The 20,542-nt window shown below is 49.4% G+C and overlaps 1 protein-coding gene across 1 annotated transcript; it reads right to left on the bottom strand.

The window, feature by feature from the left end:
• Positions 1-58: 58 nt before the first annotated feature.
• CDCP2 (CUB domain containing protein 2) lies at positions 59-19,863 on the bottom strand. Its single transcript, XM_068966586.1, has 6 exons — positions 19,785-19,863; positions 11,354-11,701; positions 8,232-8,567; positions 6,686-7,039; positions 3,578-3,756; positions 59-385 (listed from the first exon to the last, which is right to left on the bottom strand). The coding sequence occupies exons 1-6, from the start codon at positions 19,861-19,863 to the stop codon at positions 59-61; spliced, it is 1,623 nt and encodes a 540-aa protein (XP_068822687.1).
• Positions 19,864-20,542: the final 679 nt, after the last annotated feature.

Genomic DNA, 20,542 nt, shown 5'->3' with positions numbered 1-20,542 from the left:
GACCTGCTCTCACCCCTACTGTGGGGTCCCAGGGATGTCAGATGCCAGGTCCCCCCGCCTACAGCAGCATCAGGACCACGATGGCAACCACCATGAGGACTCCGGCCAGGATGCAAAGGCCCAGGAAGACGATGTCACTGGTGTCCTGGGCCGCCATGGCCACGGGGCCCTCCAGTGCCTCTGCCTCATCCCCGGGGGGTGCCTCCTGAAGGTGCTCAGCCGTGGCAGCATAGGGCCCGAGCCAGCGGGAGCCGGACAGCAGGTGCACAGAGGCCTCCTTGCGGCGTGGCTCGCAGCGGACCTCGTACTCGTGGGTGTCCTCCTGCCCACCAGCTGAGAAGTCGATGTACAGCACGCTGACGATCACTGAGGTGTTATTTCTTCTCTGTGGGGGTCAAGGGGCACTTGCTCACTCCTAAGGGGGCCAGGACTGCCCCTGGTGCCCCAGCAATGTGCGGACTCAGTGCCAAAGGGGCAGAACTCCAGAGTCTGGGTTCCAGTCCCAGCTTGGCCACTGACTCCTTCCCACTCAGAGCCTCAAGCTCCTTGCCCCCCCTGTCAAAGGGGCACTACCAGGATGTCTGGAAGGACAGTATAAGATTCGATGGGTCAGTATTTGCTCTGGCTTCAGGGAGGTGGAATCTATGACAGACAGCAACTGTAACAACAGGGACGTTTGCCATGTTCCAGGCTCTGCATTTAAGTGCATTATCTCATTTAATTCTCACGACAACCTCCTCTAATTGGTACCATTAATATCCCCATTTGCCAGATGAGGAAAGTGAGGCCCAGAGGTTCAATCCCTTGTCTGAGGCCACACAGCACGCAAGTGATAGGGAATATATTCTCCCCAGAGCTGCTCGATTCTTAACTGTGCTGTTAACCACCGCACCTCACTCAAACCAAAGAATGTAGAACCAAAGGGGACTTTCAGGGTATCTAGTTTAATCTCCCTTCCTTGGCAATACACAGATGTGGCCACTGAGGCCCAGCAAAGCCATAATTTGCCCAGAGCTAGGTCCAGAAGCCAGTCTCCTGCCTCCCCATGAGATGCCGTCTCCCTGGTGTGATGTGACTTTCCCTCTGGAATCTTTTGGCCCAGTTGTGTCTACAGCAATTCTGTGTCCCTGTGGTTGAGTCCAGGTCAGTCCAGCTTATCACCCAGGGGTTGGGAAGAGCCACTGAGGAGTGAGATGTGGGGAGCCTGTCATGCTGCTGCCCTCCTCACCTGCACGGATGAAGGAGATAGGAGTCCAGATGCCCTGAGACGGTGGGGCTTTGGGGCTGGGGACTGAGGGACAACGTTTTGACAGACAGTCTGTTGTGGTCTTGACTGGAGGCTGCAGTTACGCTGAGAGACTCTCCCCAAATCTAGAGCAGCCATTACACTTCTCAGACCGCCCCAACTGCCCTGTCTGGTTGCGTTACTGCTGAGCAGTGCGTGTGTGCTAAATCACTGCAGTGGTGTCCTGCTCTTTGCAACCCCATCGACTATAGCCTGCCAGGCTCCTCTGTCCATCGAATTCTCCGGGCAAGAATACTGGAGTGGGTTGCCATACTCTCCTCCAGAGGATCTTCCCGAACCAGGGATTGAACCCACATTCCTTAAGTCGCCTGCAAATTGGCAGGCAGGATCGTTACCTCTAGCACCACCTGGGAAGTCCCACTTATGAGCTGAGGCTTTTCTAAAAATCAAAGCTGCCTAGAAAGTGCAGACACACAGGAGGGAAGCTGCCATCACTGGATGCTGGGCAGCCCTTTCAGGAAGAGACTGAAGGGGAGCTGCAGATCTGGACTTCGGTGGACCAGGAGCCCGTGTAGGTCTCTACCAACTCTGGGCTCCCAAAAGGCTCTGAGACTGCGTCTTCTGCCTCGTGCCCTCAGCCTGTCTTGCCACCGTATTCTCTGAGGAGGACCAGAGCCCTGAAATTTTGTGACAAAGTATTGGGGGGGTGGGAGAGACAGGATCTGAGAGTGAAAGTGGGCCCAGTGAAAGGGCCAAAGTGAATCCACGTAATAACAATGGAGAGAAAGCCACACAAAACAGGTGTGTGGGAAAGGGTCAGGGGCTTTTGATGAGTGAGACTGGAGGAGGAAAGACAGTCCACACATACGTGGTGTTATGGTTATGAGACCAAGTCTCTGCGGTCTTTAAGAAAAGTACAGATAGGTTGGGGGCTTCCCAAGTGGCACAGGGGTAAAGAATCCTCCTGCCAATGCAGGAGACACAAGAGATACAAGTTCAATCCCTGGGTTGGGAAGATCCCCTGGAGAAGGAAATGGCAACCCACTCTAGTATTCTTGCCTGGGAAATCCCACGGACAGAGGAGCCTGGCAGCCTACAGTCCATGGGGTCGCAAAGAGTCAGACATGATTAAGCAACAAAGCACGCGTGCACAGAAAGGTTGTCCTGCTTTTGGCCACTTGAACTGCGCATCTGTGAAAGCAACTCAATGCAGAGACTGGTCCTCATGGGTCTACGACTTGTACATGTTACACTAAGAACCCATGAGTCTAAGGTTCCCGGTTTTTATGTTTCCATGATATTGACGCCAAGCTTCTATGATTATGAGGCTCTAAGTTCTAGCAGAGGTTCTGCAACTCTGAGACCCACCTTTGTTCTAGGTGTCATGATTCCCTGCTTCTGGTGCTCTCTGTCCCCATCACCTCATGATTCTATGGAATGTGGTTCTGCCCCTAAAGAAAACCGCTCGGGGATTTAGGGCATAGGGTAGAGGCGAGGGCAGATTATCTTGGCAGCCGAGACTGACTCCCACTTCTCCTCTACTCAGATCAAAAGGACGGTGGCTGCCAGGAGGCTGGGGAGCAGAGGGGGAACTGGAAGAGCCAGAGGTACACACTTGGTTAATGCTGGGTGTGGGGGAAACACGGTTTGTTGGAAATCAGGTGATTCTGCCAAATCACGAATCCTCAGATACCAAGGCCTTTACCCTTTCCAACATGCCCCTAAGAATACAAACACCCAGGGTGCTTGGGCAACCACCCAGTGATGCTAAAGACCCCAAACCTGGGTTCCAGGCTTCCAAAATACAAGGATAGTAGAAAATCTTCATTTGCACACCTCGCCGCCTTTGGAGGGAGGTGGATCCTGTCACTTGAAGGGCTCTTTTGTTTCGTGGAACCCAGAAAAGGATTTGGATCATAAGGTAGTCCAAAGGGACCCCCTCCCGCAAGGGGGTGGGCAGGCGGGAGGCAGTAGTGCTCAAACACCTCTATATGTTAGAGGTGGGGACAGTGTGGTCCTGGGGAGCTCCAGGGAGGACAGGAGACAGCAGGAAAGCCTCCAGAAACGTCAGGACCTTGACAGAGGGGCCTCCAGTAGGGGCTGTTGGTCGTCAGCAGGTTTGGCAGCAGGATTGCCCTGCTCCATCTCCCCTACTTGAGCTCCTTGTTGTGTCTACATTGAACAAGTTTGCTGAGGAGAAGGAGAGGCTGAGTTCCATATCCAGGAGGTGTGATGACCAGAGCCAGGAAGAGAAGCTGAATTCTCAAGTCTGGCAGGTGCCTCTCCCCAGGGATCAGGGCCCCCGCCTCGTGCCAGCCCTCATCCCCCTACCTGAGACTCAGTGCCGCAGGTGTCAAAGCGGGCGTGGATCCGGAAGTTGCTGCCCATCTCCTGGGCGGCACAGCTCCGGCTTCCCAGGTAGACTTTGGTCCGTTCTAGTGGGGCCAGCGCCTGTGCAGAGATCAGGATCTGGAAGTCGGTGCGGGAGCAGCTCACGTTCATGGGCACCACTGGGGATGGATGGGAGAGGGGAGCTGGAGGCCATGCGGGCAGGCAGTCTGACCCCCGCACCTTCCTCAAGCCCCTGGCCAAAGGGTGGTGGGTGGAAAACCGAGGCCCAGAGCGTGAATGGCTCATATGCAGTCCTACAAGGACATATTTACATGTATTTATCCATTTAACTCCATCAGGCTATGAGCTCCAAGGCAGGCACCATTCCTACTTCTCAGAGTCCTCTAAGCCCAGAGCTTGAAAGGTGAATATACAATTGAATGAATGAATTTTGTTAATCATAATGGAAGCTACTATTTGCTGATCATGTTTGCCATATACCAGGCAATTCATTCAATCACTTAACAAGTATTTACAGCCTACGATGTCCAGGCACTATCCTGAATGCCAGATATAGAAATGAAAAGAAAAAAACCAGCCTCACATGCCTACCTTCTTCAAGTTTATATTCTAGTCGGATGAGGGAGCAATAAAGATGTAAAATACACCGAAGTGTCAGAGTAGTCGAAGGAAAATCAAGGAAAGAAAAAGATGGAGATGAGGAGAGCAGCATGTATGCATGGATGGGGTTGGTGGGGCGGGCAGCGGGGGTTGCAGTTTGAAAAGGGTAGTGAAGAAAGTCTCATTCTCCCTCCTCATAACGACCCCATAAGGCAGAGACGTCTAAGTCCATTTTACAGTTTTAGAGCTCCGAGCTCTGAGAGGTGACACTGTCTGCAGTGCCCAAGCTGGCATTTTAACCATCGAGTCTGTAAAGATTCCACGGTTCCTGGTCTCTCCACCCTGTGCGGGAGCCCCCGCACCCCCTCCCAGCCAGGACGATCTGACTCTAAGCCACTGGGTCTGTGTGAGCCTGTGTGTGCGTGCTTGTGTGCATGCGGGTGTGTAGGGGGCGGTGTTTGCTGGGTCACGGGTGAGGTTAGGAGGAAGGACGTGGGGGTGGGGAGCTGGAGGGAGGAAAAGGAAGGAGCTGGCAGGCAGAGGCCAGGAACTCTCAACCCCTCTCCGGGAAACGCCTCAGACATATTTCAGCCTCTGGTGTCTGGGCAGTCGGCGATTTATGGGCCTGCCGTCTCCCACGATGATCTTGGTGGCGCTGAACTGTGTGTCACCCCTGATTGATGCTGAGGCTGTCCTCCAGCCGGGAGGCCGGCTACAGCCTGGGCCACATCTGGATCCTGGCCCAGCACGAATGCCCTGTCTGACCCCAGGCTCCCAGGGACATCAGGGAGAGAGGGGGCGGGTGGGAGTGGGGCCCTTGCATCTGAAACAGGAGCCAGGAGAGAAGAGGCCCACCCTCTGTCTCTGGAGGGACCAAAAGGAGAAGGGGCTTGTCCAAGATCACACATGGCTGGGAGAGAACCCAGGCCTGGAAATAGGCCCTTCAGAACAAAGGGGACTTTGCAGCACCTTCAGCTGGTATCTTCAGTTTACTGAGACCTGTCAGCCAGCTGTGGCAGAGCTTGTGGCACTTGGATCTCCAAGTGCCATCCAGGAAGAGGTCACTCTAACAGAGGAAGAGTCCTCCTGCCGGTTTCTGGGTGGAGGTGACTGAAGCAGACAGAGGGGGGCTCTGCTCAGGTCACTTCGGTGCCGCTAGCTTGCTGCAGCTCTCCTGGTTCCTTCCCCTACAGGTCAGCCCCAGTGGATGATCAGTGTGTGTGCACACGTTAGCCACTCAGTCGTGTCCAACTCTTTGCTGTCCCATAGACTGTAGCCCACCAGGCTCCTCTGTCCATGGAATTCTCCAGGCAAGAATACTGGAGTAGGTTGCCATTCCCTTCTCCAGAGGATCTTCCCAAGCCAGAAATCGAACCCAGGTCTCCTGCATTGCAGGTGGGTTCTTTACTGTTTGAGCCACCGGGGAGGCCCAGCAGTACTTGAATGTGGCCCTAGCCTGTCTGAGCTCAGCCATGAGCCTCCCCTCAGTCCCTCTCAGCCACACAAAAAGCAGGAATGTGAGTTCTAGCCTTGCCTGTGCCACTGCTGCCTGTGTGACATCAGCAAAGTCCTTTCCTCTCTGCATCTCCGTTTCTACGCCTGCATAAGAGGCTCTAGCCTGGTCAGGTAGAGGGCAAAGTGGGTCCAGAGAACAGGCTTTTCTGGGCCCATGGCCCAGGGAAGGGTGGTGAGAGGAGGGAATAGATGGTAGATGCTGACAGCTGGCAAATCTAACTGGCACTATGGAGGATGGAAAAGCTGAGGGCCAAGTTCCCTAGCCAACTCTGCAGCTAGGCACAGCCATATGATCAAGCTTAAAATAATGGGATCAAGAAGGAGAAATTTGAGTGCTTCCAAAAATGCTGTTACTTTCCTGATAAAAGGACATTTGTGGCAGGCACTTCCCCTACCCTCTTCCAGACTTGAGCATGGACATGATGCCTGGAGTTGTGGCAGCCATATTGTGGTCATGAGGCTGAGAGAATCTCAGACATGCAAACTGGGATATTGTTGAGTCCCTGAACCAATATAGCAGCTGACTAGCTCTAGACTTCTTGTTATAAAAGGAAATCAAAGGTCTTGAAAGATCAGTAGTTTTTCAAACCACGGTCAGTCAGGACTTATGACTGTACAAGCAAGGTTGTTCAGCATTATGAACATAAATAGTATCACCATATTTTGTGTATTGCCCCTGGATATGAGAATCAACCATAGCACAAGAGAAGTCAGGGGCCCATGGGGACAGATAGAGAGGAATTGGGAATCGTAGATTTGGAAGCTAGAAAAATAGGTCACTATAATAGTGAAAATAAGCAGGAGTCACATTGGTACAGCCTCAGAGGCCCCAGGGCAGGAGTCGGCAGTGATGTAGCCACCAGAGAAATTGGTGCAATAGAGGAAAGAGGGATGGAGGAAGGAGACTGCAAAGTCCTGGGACCCCAGCCTCACCTCCCCCACAGCACACCCTCACCCTCTACCCCAGCTGACCTCCAATGTAGGCCACAGAGAAGCCCCTGTGGGTGGTGCTACGGTCCGTGTGCAGCACAATCAGGAGCTGGTTGTGGCTTGAGGTGACTGGGGGTGGCAGGTGGTGGCCACACCAATTCCCCAGCAGAGGCGCCTCCTCACTGGCCCCATCAAAGGCTGCTAGATGGTCAAAGTCGCAGGTCCTGGTTAGGCTGCTGGGCTCCTCTAGTTCCAGGTCTAGGAAGAACACCTTGACCCGGTAGCCAGGAGGCAGGCGGATGGTCCAGTGGCACCGGAGGTTGTTGGGGTAGGGGCTGGGGTACTGCGGGCTGGAGAAGTTGCCCTGCACTGCAGTGTACTCCTCCTGGCATTCTCCTGGATTGGGGAGAGCAGGTCCAAAGGAGCAACAGTGAGAAGGGTGGAGACTGTTATCTTCTGCAACAATAGCTTGGGCAGCAGGCACCATAGGGATCCTAAAACCACCCGGCAGGTTGTGGGCACCATGCAAAAAACCAGACAAGTAATCCCAAAGGCTGCTTTAAACTGTAACTAGCTGAAAACTGGGACTCTCACTCCAATGGGTAATCCATTGCCTGAGTATTGACCCTACTGGGAATTCAATAAAAATGTATAATACCTGTCCTTGGAGTTAAGTCCAAACCTGGACTTGACAGGCAAGGTGGTTCATGACCTTGCCCCTTTTCACTGAGCCCCACCCTCCAGCCTCACCAAACATCTCCTAGCACTATGAGCACACAAACCCTCTCTGTCCTCCATGCCATATACTGATCCTGCTGCTTGGGCTTTCTTGGTGGCTCAGTGGTAAAGAACCCACCTGCTAATGTAGGAGATTTAAGAGACATGAGTTTGATCCCTGAGTGGGGAAGATCCCCTGGAGGAGGGCACGGCAACCCACTCCAGTATTCTTGTCTGGAGAATCCCATGGACAGAGGAGCCTGGCAGGCTACAGTCCCTAGGTTTGCAAAGAGTCAGACACAACTGAAGCGACCATGCACTTCTTGAACACCCTTCCCTTCCTTCTGCCACTGTTTAACTCCTTCGAAGCATTGCTCAATTCTTTCCACCTCCAGGAAGTCATCCATCATTCTTACTATTAGATATCACAGATCACAGCGAGTATTCACTGTTTTCTTCTCCATCTCCTCCACTAGAGTTTAATTCCCAAAGGTTCATCCATTCATTTGTACAAACATTAATTGAATGTCTTCTATGTAGCAGGTACAAAGATAAATCTATAGGAACTCGCAGTCAGGCAGAGGAGATTGACATGCAAACCACATAAAGAAGTGACAAGCGTTAGATCATTGCTATGAAAACACTTCTCAAAGGAGCTGAAGGAAGAGAATTATTCAGAGGGTATCAGGAAGTCTTCACAGAGGAGGTGACATGCTTGTGCCTTGGCATCAGCCAGGCAAGAAAGAGTGTGCTAGAACATTTCAGGCAGAGAAAGAGCAGGAAGTGCCAAACCCAGAGGCAGAAAAGTAGAACTCCTCCCCCGCCCCCCAGCATGCACAGAGCCCTCTGGGTTTTGCTGCAGTCCTCCCACCTGAGAAGTAGTAGGCCTTGAAGCCGCGGCCTCCGATGTTGAAGTCAGACTTGAAGACCACCTGCAGCTCGTGGCCCAGCGACACAAGTGTGGGGGGCCTGGCACTGCCGCAGTAGTGGTGCCCCTGGGCAGGGCCGGGCCCCCCAAGCACAGCCACGTAGTCGTACGTGCACTGCTCACTGCCCTCCATTTGGAAGTCCACGAACACCAGCTTGACGGCGGCGGGGCCAGTGGCCCGGATCACCCAGTGGCACTCTGCGTTGTTGGGGTAGTTGCTGGGGTACTCGGGGCTGACGAGGACCCCTGACAGGCCGGTCAGGACACCACCACACACATCTGCAAGGGATCCCACTTGAACTGGCACCCTCCCCTGGCATCCCCATCTCCTCCCTTGGGAAATGCCACTCCCACAAGTGTTCACCCGGACACTTGGCACCACCCACTGAGTACTTGTTAGGTGGCGGGCACAAGCCATCATTTTAGCCCATCACCCTAAGTGTCAGACACGACAATGACTGAACAATAACAACCGCAAAGTGACCCCATGAGGAAAGCAGGGTGGTTCCCCCAGGTTACAGCCGGGAAACTGGAGGCAGAGAGAAGTTAAGCGACTTACCTGTGTGAGTTAGCATTCACCCAGACAGAGCCCAAGAGAAGGGTCTGAGCCCCAAGAGTTTATCTGGGAGAGACAGGGGACCACAGGTGGGCACCGAGGGAGACAGGGGGAGAGTGGGGGCACTCACCCACCAGCCCCTCAGAATGCAGGCTGAGGGCTGCTGGTGGTAGAGGTAGGCTGCCACAGCTTTGGTAAAAGCTCTCAGAGACGTGGAGACCAGCAGGTGCCATTGACAAGGCCCAGGGACAGAGCAGGGCCCTGACAGCGGGTCACCCCGCTGGTATCAAGGAGCGTGAGATGTGACTAACTACTGAGTCTGTACGCTTGACATTGTGAGTCTTACTGTCCCTCCTACCAAGGACAGTGGTGCACAGAGGCTGAGACACCTCAGACCAGGAATATTATCAAACCTCCGTAACAGATGAGGAAACTGAGGCTTAGAGGGAGGATCTGAAGAAGTAGAGATAGACTTGAAGTCTGAAGATAACTGTGTTCTCAGCTCTGCCTTCTACTGCTGTGTGACCCTGGACAAGTAACTCAGCCTCTCTGAGCCCCATGGAAATATTAGAACTCAAAAGACTTGTTCAATCTGACCCACCAGGCTCAGACTCATGCAGAGTTTGAGAAGTTTCTGGTGAAAGTCCTTTGGAACCTAGTGCGGCAGTATAACCAGGAGGTGTGTGATGATGAATGGTGTGACCAGCTGGAGGCCACCAGCAGGAAGGGGCACACTAGGTTGTGTCTCCTGAGACTGCAGAATCTCATCCCCTGGCAAGGCTGTATGAATGGAGTGCTGTGCCAGGCAGCTAAGGACTTGAGTTCTTGTCCCAGAGTTTGCCCTTCCCTGATGTGTGACCATGGGAAGGCACGTTCCTTCTCTGGTCTGAGATGCATTGTTTGTGAAAACAGAGGACAGGTTTTGACAGTCTGTGAGATCCCTTCCAACCTCAATACCCTTAGCTTTCAAACTGTGTTAGCAAGGGCTTTCAAACTTGACAGGGACTTTCAAACTATGTTTCAGGGCTCCACGGTGGCCCCGGGGCATCAATCTGCAGACAGCTGGTGTAAATGTCATTCTTACATTGTATTCAAACTTTTTTTCTTAACTCAGTGAAAGATAGAATCCACAGTCATATACCTCAACTGTAAAGATATAACTAATTGGAGACCATCAATATTTACTGATGTTTTCAATGTTTGGCTTTCCAGTGGTCATGTATGGATGTGAGAGTCGGACTGTGAAGAAAGCTGAGCACCGAAGAATTGATGCTTTTGAACTGTGGTGTTGGAGAAGACTCTTGAGAGTCCCTTGGACTGCAAGGAGATCCAACCAGTCCATCCTAAAGGAGATCAGCCCTGGGATTTCTTTGGAGGGAATGACGCTAAAGCTGAAACTTAACGAGTCAGACACAACTGAGCGACTGAACTGAACTGAAGTACATGTTAAAAATACGAACTTATAAACTAAATGCTTACAATAAAATGCTGCTAAATCCCTCTTTTATATATCAGGGATTAACATAAGGCTCTTCCTGATGTAAGGGTACTCCTGTTTTTTTAAAACATTGGAAAACATTGCACATGGTATTATAACTTTGATATCTTAATCTAAAAATCTAGGGATCTAAAATCCCACTACCATTAGATCTGTCTGCAGTTCTTGTGTTTCAGCATTCTGCAAATCTATGCCTCCAAAGCCAGTGGGGACTAATGTCCACAGCTTGCACACGCGCGCGCGCACACACACACACCCGCCCCCGCCCACACCCTGGCCCTGATTGGTGCTGGTGGATGCTGTGCACCAGGAGCCTCTGCGGCACCCGTTGCTTGAGCTGACGTGAGGAAGGCCTTTGGTTTTGGCCTTGGGAGAAGAGAGGACGAAGGAGCTTTGAGGGTGAACAGAGAAGCCTGAGGAAGGAGGAAGGAGTCCAGCAGACAGGCACTGAGAGCAAGGCCTGTGCTCCCCTCACTGGCCTGAGGGCAGGTGCCAAGCCTGGCTGGGGTTAGGGACCGTGATGTAAGGGACGAGCTCAGGAAAGCTTTGTGAAGGAGAGAATCACCAGCTCCACACAGACCCTGTGCCCCTTCCACTGGTGAGGACTTGAGGGCTGGGGGGAACTCACGTGCCCATGACATAATAAGATGCCACAGAGGGGTGAGGAGCAGGGGCGGTGCAGTGTCCCCTCCTGTGTCCCAAGGCCACTCAGGGGTGAGAGGACGAGGACAGGCGAGCACAAGAGGCCTCGTTCCTGAGCACAGTGAGACCCTCTGGGGGCTCCCAGGATAACGGAGGGAGAGGAGGGGAGTGCTGACATGCAGCTGGGGACACACAACCACCAAGACTGCCAACAGAGGCCGCCTTTGCCCGTGAGCTACGAGAGCAGGGGCATCCAGGAAACAGGGCGGCCTGCACGCTAAGATGCCTAGACCCGGCCTGTCTTACCTGGCCCCGCCGCCCTCCCCACCTCACCCAAGCCCACACTCTCCACCGCCAAGTCCCCCTTGCCTTTCTGGTAGCCCGCGGAGAAGCCGCGGCTGGCCACGTGCTTGTCTGAGTGGAAGACCACAGACATGACGTGCCAGGAGGAGGTGAAGGGTGGCGGGGGCACCCTGCCGCAGAACCTCCCCAGCAGGTTGCCCTGGTCCCCGGAGGCGCCGTTGTAGATCTCCAGGAAGTCGAAGCCGCAGGTGTCGTGGTACTCCAAGTCAAAGTCGTGGAAGGTGAGCAGCACGGAGGAGCCCTCGGCCACCACGATCAGCCAGCTGCACTCCGTGTCATAGGGGTAGAGCCTGGGGAAGTTGGGGCTGGAGAAGTTTCCAGAAGGTGCTGAAAGCACACCCCCACATTTGACACCTGTGGCAAGAGTGAAGAATGACCCAGAGTCAGTGCTGGGGTCCCGGATCATGGCCCAGCTTCAAAGCAGGGTCTTTGGGATGGAATGAGAGAGCAAAGGCCACGACCCTAAATCAATTCATTCATTCATTTATTTGTTCATTCATTTACTTATTCTTCAAATACTGCCAAACAGTCTTTTATGTGTTCAATAAATATTGTTTGAGTGTGGGGCGTTGTTCTAGGTGCTGGGGTTACAGCAGGAACAAAAGACAAAAATTCTGGTGGGGAAGATGGACAGCAAACATAATAAGGAAAATATGGAGTGTATTAACTAGTGAGAAGTGCTCTGGAGAAAAATAAAGCAGGGGAAGGAGATAGGAAGCGTCAGGTAGGCCTGTAATTTTATAGGTAGAGGGATTGAAACTGTACCCTCTGCAGTGGAAGCGTGGAGTCTTAGCCACTGGACTGCCAGGGAATTCCCATGGGCCTGTGATTTTAAATAAAATATACTAGGCACTAAAGATGTGCGTTGGGGAATTCAAAAATTAAAAGTAATATTACCCACCCCATCCTGAGTGAAAATGTGCAGTCTATTACAAAGTGTAAAGTACATTCTTATATGAATGTATTTGTTTATATTTTGAAAAAGAAAACAATGGAAGGAAACTAATAAAAATGGTTCTCTGTCACAGGAAGAAGTAAGCAGCAGGGAGGAAACAGGTGTGACTGCTAGACATCTTTAAATGCAACTTATTTTATAATTTTGACTTTTTAATCATGAATAATTTTAATATAATTTTTAAAATATCAAAAGATTAAGTAACCCCAATGCCATAGAAAGTGAAAGAGGAGAGTGAAAAAGTTGGCTTAAAACTCAACATATGGAGCCTATTATACAGACTGAAGTAAGTCAGAAAGAAAAACACCAATACAGTATATTAATGCATATATATGGAATTTAGAAAGATGGTAACGATAACCCTATATGTGAGAGAGCAAAAGAGACACAGATATAAAGAATAGACTTTTGGACTCTGTGGGAGAAGGCAAGAGTGAGATGATTTGAGAGAGTGCATTGAAACATATATATTACCATATGTGAACTAGATTGCCAGTCCAGGTTCCATGCATGAGAAAGGGCCCTCAGGGCCGGTGCACTGGGATGACCCTGAGGGATGGGATGAGGAGGGAGGTGCAGGGAAGTTCAGGATTGGGGACACATGTACACCGATGGCTGATTCATGTCAATGTATGGCAAAAACCACTATAATATTGTAAAGTAATTAGCCTCCAATTAAAATTAATTAATTAATTTAAAAAAACTCAACATAAAGAAAACTAAGATCATGGCATCCAGTCCCATCACTTCTTGGCAAATAGATGGAGAAACAGTGGAGACAGTGAGAAATTTTATTTTGGGGGGCTCCCAAATCACTGCAGGTGGTGATTACAGCCATGAAATTAAAAGACACTTGCTCCTTGGAAGAAAGGCTATGACCAACCTAGAGAGCATATTAAAAAGCAGAGACATTACTTTGCCAACACAGATCCACCTAGCCAAAGCTATGGTTTTTCTAGCCGTCATGTATGGATGTGAGAGTTGGACTATAAAGGAAGCTGAGTGTTGAAGAATTGATGCTTTTGAACTAGGGTGTTGGAGAAGACTCTTGAGAGTCCTTTGGACTGCAAGGAGATTCAACTAGTCAATCCTAAAAGAAATCAGTCCTGAATATTCATTGGAAGGACTGATGCTGAAGCTAAAACTCCAATACTTTGGCCACCTGATGCGAAGACCTGACTCATTGGAAAAGACCCTGATGCTGGGAAAGATTGAAGTCAGGAAAAGGGGATGACGGAGGATGAGATGGTTGGATGGCATCACCTGCACAATGGACATGAGTTTGAGTAGGCTCTGGGAGTTGGTGATGGACAGGGAAGCCTGGCGTGCTGCAGTCCATGAGGTCGCAGAGTCGAACACGACTGAGCGACTGAACTGAACTGATAATTGGAACAAAGGAAGTGTGCCAATGTCAATAGAAACTAAGACTTGCAGTATAAGAGGAGAGAGATACAAATTAAAACTAAAAAAAACTAAGTAGAACTCTTGAGATCCTTCATTTGAATTGAGAACATCAGTATGAACTTAAGATTTATTTTTATTTCTAAAAATATTAACTTATCAGCTCTGTTCACTAAAAAGCCTAAAGGCAATAATATTCCAGTAGTATTTTGTACCCCTTTGACTTAAATTAGGATTATTATATCCAACTAAATTAGGTTAAGATTGTTATGTCCAACTAACATGAACCAGGACTCCTTAGAGAAATAGCCGGGGCAGAAAACATACAAAATACACTTGGGACATCTTGTCAAGCTACAAAGTAAATAAGCTATCAAAACTGCTGGGATTGTGTCAAAAGACACAGAAACCTGCTAGAAGGGGCTCCCACTGGCTAAAGAAGGTATAATTGGAGCTTCAAAAAAGATTTATTGCAGTGAGTTGAAACCCATCAAATATATAACCATTTATGAATTCATAAGGAACTAAAAAAATTAAAAGAAATTAAAATGGAACTTATTGATTTCTTTTAGAGATTTCTGGGGCAGGAAGTCATTTTCTTCTTGCTACAGAGAGAAAGAATTAAGCATTTAATTTGCCTTTCCTGTTATAAATTATATGCATTTCAGGATAACTAAATAGCTGATGATGAAAAAGTATTATTTAAAGAAGACTACAGAAAGAATAACAACTTTAGAGACTTCCTTGGTGGTCCAGGGGTAAAGACTCCACGCTCCCAGTGCAGGGGGCCTGGATTTGATCCCTGGTCAAGGAACTAGATCCCACATGCTGCAACTGGGTTCACATGCTGCAGCTCAAGATCCCTCATGCTACAACAAAGATCAAAGATCCCACATGCCGCAACTAAGATCCAGCAGAGCCAAATAAATAAATTTTTCTTAAAAAAAGAATAACAACATTAGAAAACATAAGTTTGCAAACCTTAATGAAATCGTCATCATCACCATCTATCCTAATCATGGAGGGAAAAGGTAAATGAGGAGAGGTAAAACCTACTGAAGTAGATAAATATTCTCTGTAAAATTATTTCAACTTTGCTAATGTTTGAAAATTTTTATAATTAAAAAATACCAGGCTTCTCTGGTGGCGCAGTGGTAAAGAATCCACCTGCCAACGCAGGAGATGCTAGTTCAATCCCTGGTCTGGGAAGATCCCACATGCTGCAGAGTGGCTAAACCTATGGGCCACAGCTATTGAGCCTGTGCTCCAGACCAGGCGAGCTGCAATACTGAGCCCGTGTGCCGCAGCTAATGAAGCCCGCGTGCCTGGAGCCTGTGCTCGGCAACAAGAGAAACCTCCGCAGTGAGAAGCCCTTCACTGCAACTAGAGAGGAGCCCCTGCTCGCCGCAACAGAGAAAAGCCCGTGCAACAACAGAGACCCAACATGGCCAAAAATACATAAATTTTAAAAATTCATTTAAAAAATACCCCAAAAGTTACATTTATAAGAAACTTTATGATGGATGGATGAGGCTAACTGAACCCGCTGGTCAATCTTAACATCAAAGTGGAACACTGGATAATAGGTGACCTGATGAAACACCTATAATACCTTCTTATAGAGGAAAAAAAAAAAGGAACCTGAAGCTAATGAAATCTCTGGATCTGTCTACAGTTTAGAGGAATATGGAAGCTAGAGGAAGAGTCTAAATGACCTTATGAGGACACATGCAGCCCAGTCCAGAATGTGGGAAATTCTCATGACCCAGGTGCTTCAAAGTAAATAAGGTGGCAGGGGGAGACACAACTAATATATTTTTTAAAAGGCTCAGCTAGAAGAAAATATAGAGGGTAAGTTCCTTGACTTTGGTCTCAGCAATAATTTTTTTGATTTGACAACAAAAGCAAAAATAAACAGGTGTGACTACATTGAACTAAAACCTCCACACAACAGAGGAAACTGTTAATAAAATGGAAAAAGAAAAGTCTATGGAATGAAGAAAATATTTGCAAATCATATATCTGATTAGAGGTGAATATCCAAAATATATAAAGAATTCATACAACTGAAGGCCAAAAAGAAAACATAGTCTGCTTTAAAATGAGTAGAGAAATTGCATAGGAATTTTTCCAAAGAAGTCATACAGATGATCAACAGGTGCATGAAAAGGTGCTCAACATCACTGATCATCAAGGAAATGCAAGTCAAAACCTCAATGAGACACCACCTCCCATCTGTTAGGATGGTTATTATTTAAAAGATAAGAAACAACAAGTGTTAGCAAGGATGTGTGGGAAAAAAAGGAATCTTTTTGCACTGTTGTTGGGAATGGAAACTGGTGCATCCTCTGTGACAAACAATATGGAGGCTTCTCAAAAAAACAAAAAAGGGCTCCATATGATCCACCAATTCCACTCTGGGTATATTTCAAAGGAACTGAAAACAGCATATCGGAAAATAATCTGCATTCTCATGTTCACTGCACAATTATTCACAATAGCCGAGATATGGAAACAACCTAAACATCCACCAACAGATGAATGGAGATACATACGACATAGGTGTTACTCAGCCTTGAAAAAGGCATTCATCCTGATATTTGCAGCAACACAGACATTGAGGGCATCGTGCTAAGTGAAATAAGCCAGACAGAGAAAGACAAATACTGTATGGTATCACTTATATGTGAAATCTAAAATGTCAGACTCATAGAGCAGAAAAGTGGTTGTCAGAGAAGTCAATTAAAAAGAAAGAGAGAGAAAGACTCAAGAGTCAAATACCAACCAAAAGCAATGTGTGAACCTTGTTCAGATTCTGATTTGAACAAACCAATTGCAATAGGATTTTTTTTTTGTTTTTGCAACAATTGGGGAAAATGGAACATGAACTATTAGATAAAATTAAGAAATTGTTATATAATTGCAATACTATTGGGAATATTTATCTATTGAATATATATCTGTTAGATATACTCTGAAATATTTATGGGTAAAATAGTATATTTGAGATGGTCTTTAAATTTCTCTGACCCTCCCCTGTCCCACACCCGGCTAAAATGGAGATGGGGGTAGGATAGAAGAACCAGAGGGCTTCCCTGGTGGCTCAGATGGTTATGAATCTGCCTGCAATGCAGAAGACCCAGGTTCGATCCTTGTGTGGGGAAGATTCCCTGGAGAAGGGAGTGGCAACCCACTCCAATATTCTCGCCTGGAGAATTCCATGGACAGAGGAGTCTGGCGGGCTACAGTCCATGGGGTCACAAAGAGTTGGACATGACTGAATGACGAACACTTTCACTTTCTTTAGAAGAACCAAGAAAGGCAGAATGTTGACAATTGTTGAAGATGGTTGATGGAGACATCAGGATTTATTATACTATTTTCTCCACTTAGTGTTTGAAAATGTTCATAGTTAAAAGTTGAAAAAAAATGATCAACACATTCTTAGTCACCTTGTCAGTGAAGCTTCCTTCAACCACCCTATTTACAATTGAAACCCTTTCCCCATCCCTCTGCCCTTCTCTCCCTTTCCTGCTGTGCTTTCTCCATAGCACCCACCACTGAATGTACTGTTTACTTCCTCATTTGTTCAGTTCACTGTCAGTCTTTCTCCACAAAACTGTAAACTCTATAGAAGCAGGGATTTTCATCTACTTTGTTCTCTGCTGTAAATCAGGCATCTGGAAGAGCTCCTTGCATAAAGCAGGTGCTCAGTATATATTTGCTGAATGAATGAACGAGTGAGTGATCTTGTATTATCTTTATAATATCCCCATAAAATAGGCAGCACAGGTGTTACTGACTCCATTTAACAGATAAGAAAACTGAGGCCCAGAAAGGGAAGTTACCACTGTAGCTGATATCCTGTTTTGGTCCACACAGCACCCATTCCTCTATCTCTTCCAAGAACAAGCCCCTGATTTTAAACACTGCTCTCTTCCCTTGCCTCCATATGATAACCCTCTTGCATCTTTCCCTGACCCAGGGAGGACACGTGAGCCTAGCTGCGAAATCCTGAAGCCTCCACCACTGCCACAGTGACTGGCCTGGGGGGTGGGGCCTGTGCCACCAGAATCCTGCTGCAGAATGCCCAGATGAGAACCTTTTCTTCCCTGGTCCCTAGGCTGGGAGTTAGAGCTCTGGGTGGGACCATGCTCAGGGCCTGTTGAGAAAGCTTGTCAGCAGACGGCAACAACCACGTGACAAGCCGAAATGGCCTGGAACCCAAGCGGCCCAGCTCAGCTACACCCTTGCCTCCCTGGTGACAGAGCCAGAGCATTTCTCTTCTTGCTTAAACTCATCCAGGTTGTGTTTCTGTCCCTTGCAACCGAAAGCATCTTGAAGATGCTTCACCAAAGTTCCTGTAAGAGAGGAACATTTGTCAAGCATGTGCACTGTACATGCCTGCGCTGATTCAGAATGGGTCCCTCCCTGGGGTGTTCACAGCTAGGGGGGAAGATGGGGGGAGTTAGGCAAATGAGACAAAGCCATGCGGTATGAATGTGCTGGGGCCACACAGGGGACTCTGGGGTCCAGAGGGAGGCAGGCCAGTCTTGCTGGAGCCAGCCGAGTAAGAGGAGGGACACGAGAGAAGGGGATGTTTGGCTAGGAGGAACAAAGGCTTCATAAGTTGGGGAAGATTTGGAGGGAGGAACCGGAAACAACTAAAGCCTCAGACTCACAGTCACTTAGCCTCCCTGAGCCTAGTCAGGCATCTGTGAAATGGGCATAATGACCTTGCTGGGTAGCTGTGAGCACAGAGAAGAGAAAGCTGTGTAAGGGCTACAAGATGCACACCCAGTTCACAACAGGTCATCTGGCCCCGGGGGGCAGATCAGGGCAGGAGTGGTGTCTGATCCATGCCTTTATGTCAAGAGGATAGAGGGACATCCTGTCCAGTGACTGTCATTGTCATTCCCTCAGACCTTCCCACTGGATGGGAAAGGCCATGAGAAGGTTGGAGCAAAACTCTTGTGGCCCAGGAGGGCCCAGGGGCCAGCACAGGTAAAAGCTTTGTCCTTCAGGCACCCTGACCCCCAGGGCCACTCCAAAGCCTCTGAAGTCCCAGTGGCTATAAATAGGAACAGTTAGCTTCTCTGATCACCCTGGCATGGAGTAAGACGCCTGGGTGCCTGGCCCATCTCTGCCACCAAGTAGGTTTCCTTCCTGAGACCCCCTTGAGCCTGCAGGAAGGCAAGGCACAGATAGCCGTTGGCTGAGCCCCACTAGATACGAGCCCCTCAAAGACAGGTGAGTGATACTGCCCTGGCTTACAGACAGACTCACAGAGGACTGGAGCCCCACAAAGGACCTGGGACCAGGGTGCCAGAAGAGGGTTCTAAGAGCTCCAAGGAGGGGCATCTGAGGCTGATGAAGGGATGTGGAAGTCTTCCTGGAGAAGCTGGTGCTTGAGCTGAGCTTGAAGGATAAGCCAGGTGTTTTCAGGTGGAAAAATAGAAAAGGGACCTTCCAGGCAGAGGGCACAGGGGGTGAAAGCCCTAAGGGTGAAGGATCTCCTGAAGGGGATGTGATCCTTTGCCAGAGCATGGGATGCCCAAGGGATGCTGGGAACCAAGGCTGGATGTTATACAGAGATTGGAGCCAGACCTGGGTGAGGGGGAGGTTGGCTTTATAGAGAACTTTGATGTCACTTGACTGGTGATGGGGAAGTACAGCAGGCTCTCAGGAGGAAAATAAGGACTCCTTCCAGCAACAAATCTTCAATCGTTCTCTGAGCCATTCCCCTCACCCTTGGTAAGCATGCAGTCTTGGACAGGCTACCTAACTTCTCTCTCCCTCAGTTTCCTCACCTGTAAAATGGGAGACTGATACCCACTTTGAAGTTTCTTGTGAAGATTAAATGCATTCATGCATGTTGCGTGGAAAGTACCCAGCATATAGTAGGCACTCAACAAATACTGTCTTTCACCATCTCAGAAGCTGTACAACTCTATTCAGCCAACTCTCCCCAGAAAGGCCTTCCACTTTCTGGCCTCTCACGCAGAAACCTTCTGAGACCCCACCGCCCCCTGCCACCCTTCTGCCTCCCGCCCAGGTCCTGCCTGTCCCAGCAGCTCTTACCTTTGGTGGCTTGGGCTGTAAGGTCTGGGCCCAGCAGCGCCACTGCCAGCGGCAGACAGAATACCAGCTCCTCCAGCATCTCCTCATCAGGTCCCCGCAGGTCTGCAGAGCTCGGGGCAGGCCAGGACTTGAGGATCTGAAGCAGGGGAAAGAGAGGTGAGGCTGCAAGGGCCTCCAAGTTAATGGTGGTGTGAATAATTCATCGGGCCCTCGAATTAGTAAGCTGATCCCCTGTGCTTCCTTCACTCCACCCTAAGGTGACGGATATAGTGTCACCAGGTTGACACTTCTGAGATCTGCACTGGCCACACTGGATGGGGAGAGGGCTGGGAGAGAATCTGGTGGTGGAGAAAGAGCACGGGTCTGGGGGCTAGGCAGATCTGGGATCGTCCTGGGTCAGCCTCCAACTTGCCAGGTGACCTTGAACAAAGTCATCCAACCCCTCTAGGTCTTGATCTGATGCCTCTATCTGGTGGGGCCACTCAGCCCTGCCTATAGGGCTATTGTGGAAACAAAATGTGGTAACACATGCTACAAAACACAGTTGCCGCTTGCTACAGGTTTCCCCATCGCCTATCCACGTGGGAGGGGACAAGGATCCCTGAGACATGCATAGATGAACTCAGAGGGAGAGTGAAGGGAAGAACGTAGCAGGAATAACAGAATGGGAAAACACTACGGGACAGCTCCCAGCGGCACTGGGGCTAAAGAACCTGCCTGCCATGCAGGAGACGAGAGGCGGGGGTTCGATCCTTGGG

The sequence above is a fragment of the Capricornis sumatraensis genome, chromosome 2 (assembly GCF_032405125.1).
Source record: "Capricornis sumatraensis isolate serow.1 chromosome 2, serow.2, whole genome shotgun sequence".
In the NCBI taxonomy this organism is placed as follows: Eukaryota; Metazoa; Chordata; class Mammalia; order Artiodactyla; family Bovidae; genus Capricornis; species Capricornis sumatraensis.
The sequence above is the reverse complement of the archived record's forward strand: the minus strand, read 5'-3'. Positions and strand labels throughout refer to the sequence as shown.

Excerpts from the sequence above, each read along its gene's own strand:
- CDCP2 (XM_068966586.1), bottom strand. The coding sequence starts at position 19,863 with ATGCTGGAGGAGCTGGTATTCTGTCTGCCGCTGGCAGTGGCGCTGCTG. Across the intron at positions 7,040-8,231 it reads CAAGGCCTACTACTTCTCAG|GAGAATGCCAGGAGGAGTAC; the intron begins GTGGGAGGACTG and ends TCCCCAATCCAG. Across the intron at positions 3,757-6,685 it reads CTCTGTGGCCTACATTGGAG|TGGTGCCCATGAACGTGAGC; the intron begins GTCAGCTGGGGT and ends ATCCATCCCCAG.